The sequence below is a fragment of the Lactuca virosa genome, chromosome 5 (genome assembly GCF_052849685.1).
Source record: "Lactuca virosa cultivar CGN04683 chromosome 5, Lactuca_virosa_CGN04683_v6, whole genome shotgun sequence".
In the NCBI taxonomy this organism is placed as follows: domain Eukaryota; kingdom Viridiplantae; phylum Streptophyta; class Magnoliopsida; order Asterales; family Asteraceae; genus Lactuca; species Lactuca virosa.
The window spans coordinates 190,318,171-190,321,786 of NC_136430.1; the positions used below are offsets into that span (position 1 = coordinate 190,318,171).

The 3,616-nt window shown below is 36.7% G+C and overlaps 1 protein-coding gene across 1 annotated transcript; it reads left to right on the plus strand.

Annotated features, from left to right (window-relative positions):
• Nucleotides 1-300: 300 nt before the first annotated feature.
• Nucleotides 301-2,308, plus strand: LOC145117316 (hypothetical protein At1g04090-like). Its single transcript, XM_079053618.1, has 2 exons — nucleotides 301-447; nucleotides 626-2,308. The coding sequence occupies exons 1-2, from the start codon at nucleotides 348-350 to the stop codon at nucleotides 2,146-2,148; spliced, it is 1,623 nt and encodes a 540-aa protein (XP_078909744.1). The 5' UTR covers nucleotides 301-347; the 3' UTR covers nucleotides 2,149-2,308.
• The last annotated feature ends 1,308 nt before the right edge of the window (nucleotides 2,309-3,616 follow it).

Here is a 3,616-nt window from a genome sequence, read left to right on the forward strand (position 1 = left end):
CCTACCACAAGACATTTATAATTTAAAAATTAATTAATAATAAACAGTCGATATCTACCGAATATTAGATTTATTTTCCTTTTTATCCTTTCTTTTCTCTTTAAAATTCAAAAAGTCATTACTAGGTTTCTTCCACGGTTTAACAATTTATTAAAAATGACATGGGTTGTTCGATGTGGGCGGGTTGAGTTTGATCGACGGGACTAAACATTTTTAAGGTTAGGAAAAAGATTCGGACTTTTAATATTCTAAATTAAAATAAAATGAATTTTAGAGCCGTGTGTGTGTGTTTTACACCTATATATAATAAGTGTTTGGTTTAGAACTCAGAACCAATACTCCCAAAAATGGGGAACTATGGGTCTTGCTTTACCTCAAAAGAAACCGAAGCCTTTCCAGTTGAAACGAGGTTCAAGCTTCCTTCTCCATTGCCTTCTTGGCCACAAGGTAGTGTTCCTTATTTTTCATCTATAGTTGTTGGTCCAAAAGACTTAATTTCAAGTATACTTACTAAATTACGTATAAACACGAAGTTTAACCATGTCTTTAATTTCAAGTACCCCATCGTGGATTCGTATAATTTTCTCCATTTAATATATTTTCGGGTACATGATTTATCTATCAGGTGAAAGTTTTGCAAGTGGTACAATTGATCTTGGAGGATTAGAAGTTTGTCAAGTTACATCTTTCAAGAGAATATGGTCAACTTCTCAGATTGGATCTAATGACACTGATGTCACAGTCTTTGAGCCATCACCACTTCCAGATGGGTTCTCCTTGCTTGGTTGCTACTGTCAATCCAATGACACCCCACTTTTTGGTTGGATTCTCGCCGGAAAAGATGTCTCCGGCGGAACCCTTGTTAATCCGGTCGACTATACCCTCGTTTGGAGCAGTAATGATTCATGTTACATTTGGCTGCCAACACCACCGGAGGGTTATAAGTCAGTTGGGTATGCTATTACTACCTCACCGGAAAAACCCTCCTTAGATAAAATCCGTTGTGTTCGTGCTGATCTAACTGAAGAACCTGAAACTGATGCATTGTTATGGGGTTCGGATGGTGTCAGTGTGTATGGATTAAGGCCAAAAGTTAGAGGGCGACAAGCGCAAGGGGTATCGGTAGGTACATTCATAATTGTGAAAGATGGAGACGATTCGAGTTTATTGTCTCTTTCTTGCTTGAAGAACAATAATTTCGATAAGTCAACTTCTTTTTTGCCAAATGTAGCACAAATTAATGCCCTTGTTCAAGAATACTCTCCAAGATTCTTTTTTCACCCTAAAGAAACCTACTTGCCTGCTTCAACAACATGGTATTTCACCAATGGTGTTCAATTGTACCACACCGGAGAGGAATCAAACCCAATTCCGGTCGAATCCACTGGCTCTAATCTTCCGCAAGGTGGTTCAAACGATGGCACATACTGGCTCGACCTCCCTGTTGATGAAACTGAGAGAGAAAGAGTCAAGAAAGGTGATTTGCAAAACGGTGAGGCTTATATTCATGTCAAACCAATGCTTGGAGCCACGTTTACTGATCTAGCCATTTGGCTTTTCTACCCTTTTAATGGTCCTTCCACTGCAAAGTTTGGTTTAGTTGATATTCCTCTAGGAAGGATTGGTGAGCATATAGGAGATTGGGAGCATGTGACCCTTCGGATTAGCAACTTCGATGGACTTTTGTATCGTGTTTATTTTGCTCAACATAGTGGAGGAACATGGGTCGACACCCCATCACTCGAGTTCTTGGATATGAGTAATAGATTTGCAGCTTATCCTTCGTTGAATGGCCATGCAACGTACCCTACTCCAGGGGTTGTAATGCAAGGAACTGATGTGATCGGGATCAGAAATGATGCTGCAAAAAGTGATAAGTTTTTGGACGTAAAGGACAAGTATTTGGTAATGGCAGCTGAGTACACCAGTGACGTAATCGAGCCACCATGGGTGAACTACGCGAGGAAATGGGGTCCAAAAATAACGTATGAGATTGGGACTGAGATCGAAAAATTGGAGAATTCATTGACCGGAATTGTGGGATCGGCGATCGGGAGTTTGCTGGATATTATTCCGACCGAATTTTCCAGCGAGGATGGACCTACCGGTCCTAAAATGAAGCCTGAATGGGACGGGGATGAACGGTGATTAAAACTCTTAGTCAACTAATTTCATTGTTTTTCTTTTAAATTCATTTTTATTGATCACACGCATATTTCCATTTCTTTTTTAGTTTGTATGTAATATTGTATACTTCCAATTTTCATAATTGGAATTACATAAGTTTACTCCTATGATTTGTTTGTAAGACACTAATAATATGACTAGATGACATGCGTCCATAATCATTTGAACCCTACATAGTTCAATATATTCTATATCCACCATTAAATACATGATATGCAACTTATTTTTAATACACAAAACTCATTAAATTAACGTCTATTTATTCATAGTCACCATTTTATAACTCCACTCCATGTCATACTTATTAAATCCTAGTCATTATCTGACCATCAAATTCACCTTGTATCCCACTTGCATTATATGCCCTAAATAGAAACTTGGGCATCCACGAATCCGGTTTTAACTTGTTGCAATTTTCTTTCAGGCAATAAGTTATCGGCGGATAATATCCGTTTGACAAAAGAGTATTATACAGTTAGCTATGCAATATTTGTCATTAAGTTGTCGAAAATAGTCTTATAATAAAATAAAAAAATTTGTCAGAGTAGTGACCGATTTTGTGACGGATATTTCGCCACTATAAAAAAAAATTCCATTAGTTAATAACCATGATAAAAAAAAATTAAAAAAAAAAAAAAACTGTTACTAGTTTGTTGCCAAGATGCATTGCTATTTTAAACATCATTGGTGTCCTTTAATAACATGGCTGTTATCTTTGTACGCATTATCGTTAGTAATGAATTTCCGTTGCTAATACTATAGCTATTTAGTTCTCCTGTTACTTTGTACACAGTGGAACTTGCTAATTCTCCTGTTATTTTGTTGTTATGATTGATGAATTTTAATCGAAATTTTAACATCATGAGAGATGGAAACACTATGAGAAATTTGAGTATTAGCGATTCTAGCCCATAGGTAATGTGATGCGTATGGGGGCGTTGAGGAGGGGGCAAAGTGGGCAGCTGCACATGGCCAATTTTATTCATTATATATTTTTATTTAAAAAATAAAATTATAATAAAGATAAGGGTTATTTTTTTCTTGTTCATCATGAACCTTCGAGAATATTTAATTTTTCAGGACCGGTCCTGGTGATGCTGAAGCTATGTACCAACAAAATATGACATATAGTTCTTTGCAAGTTTGACTATGTTGCAACTTTAGCGATTAATGATTTATTTGCGACAAGAGCAATTTTATTTTTAAACAACTTAATTATTTTATAAAACAAAAAGAACCAACATTAGCAAAGAGCTAGTGTTATAACATTTATTTGTTTATTTGTCACTACTAGAAAAAGATGTATCAGCTACGGATTGGCGACGGATTTTGGTGATCGAAAGAACCCTTGTTGCTAACGGCGATGGATTAGCGAGGGATTCAGCGACGGATTAGCGACGCCATAATTGATCATGGAACCTCTCGATTC

Excerpts from the sequence above, each read along its gene's own strand:
- LOC145117316 (XM_079053618.1), top strand. The coding sequence starts at position 348 with ATGGGGAACTATGGGTCTTGCTTTACCTCAAAAGAAACCGAAGCCTTT. Across the intron at positions 448-625 it reads ATTGCCTTCTTGGCCACAAG|GTGAAAGTTTTGCAAGTGGT; the intron begins GTAGTGTTCCTT and ends TTTATCTATCAG.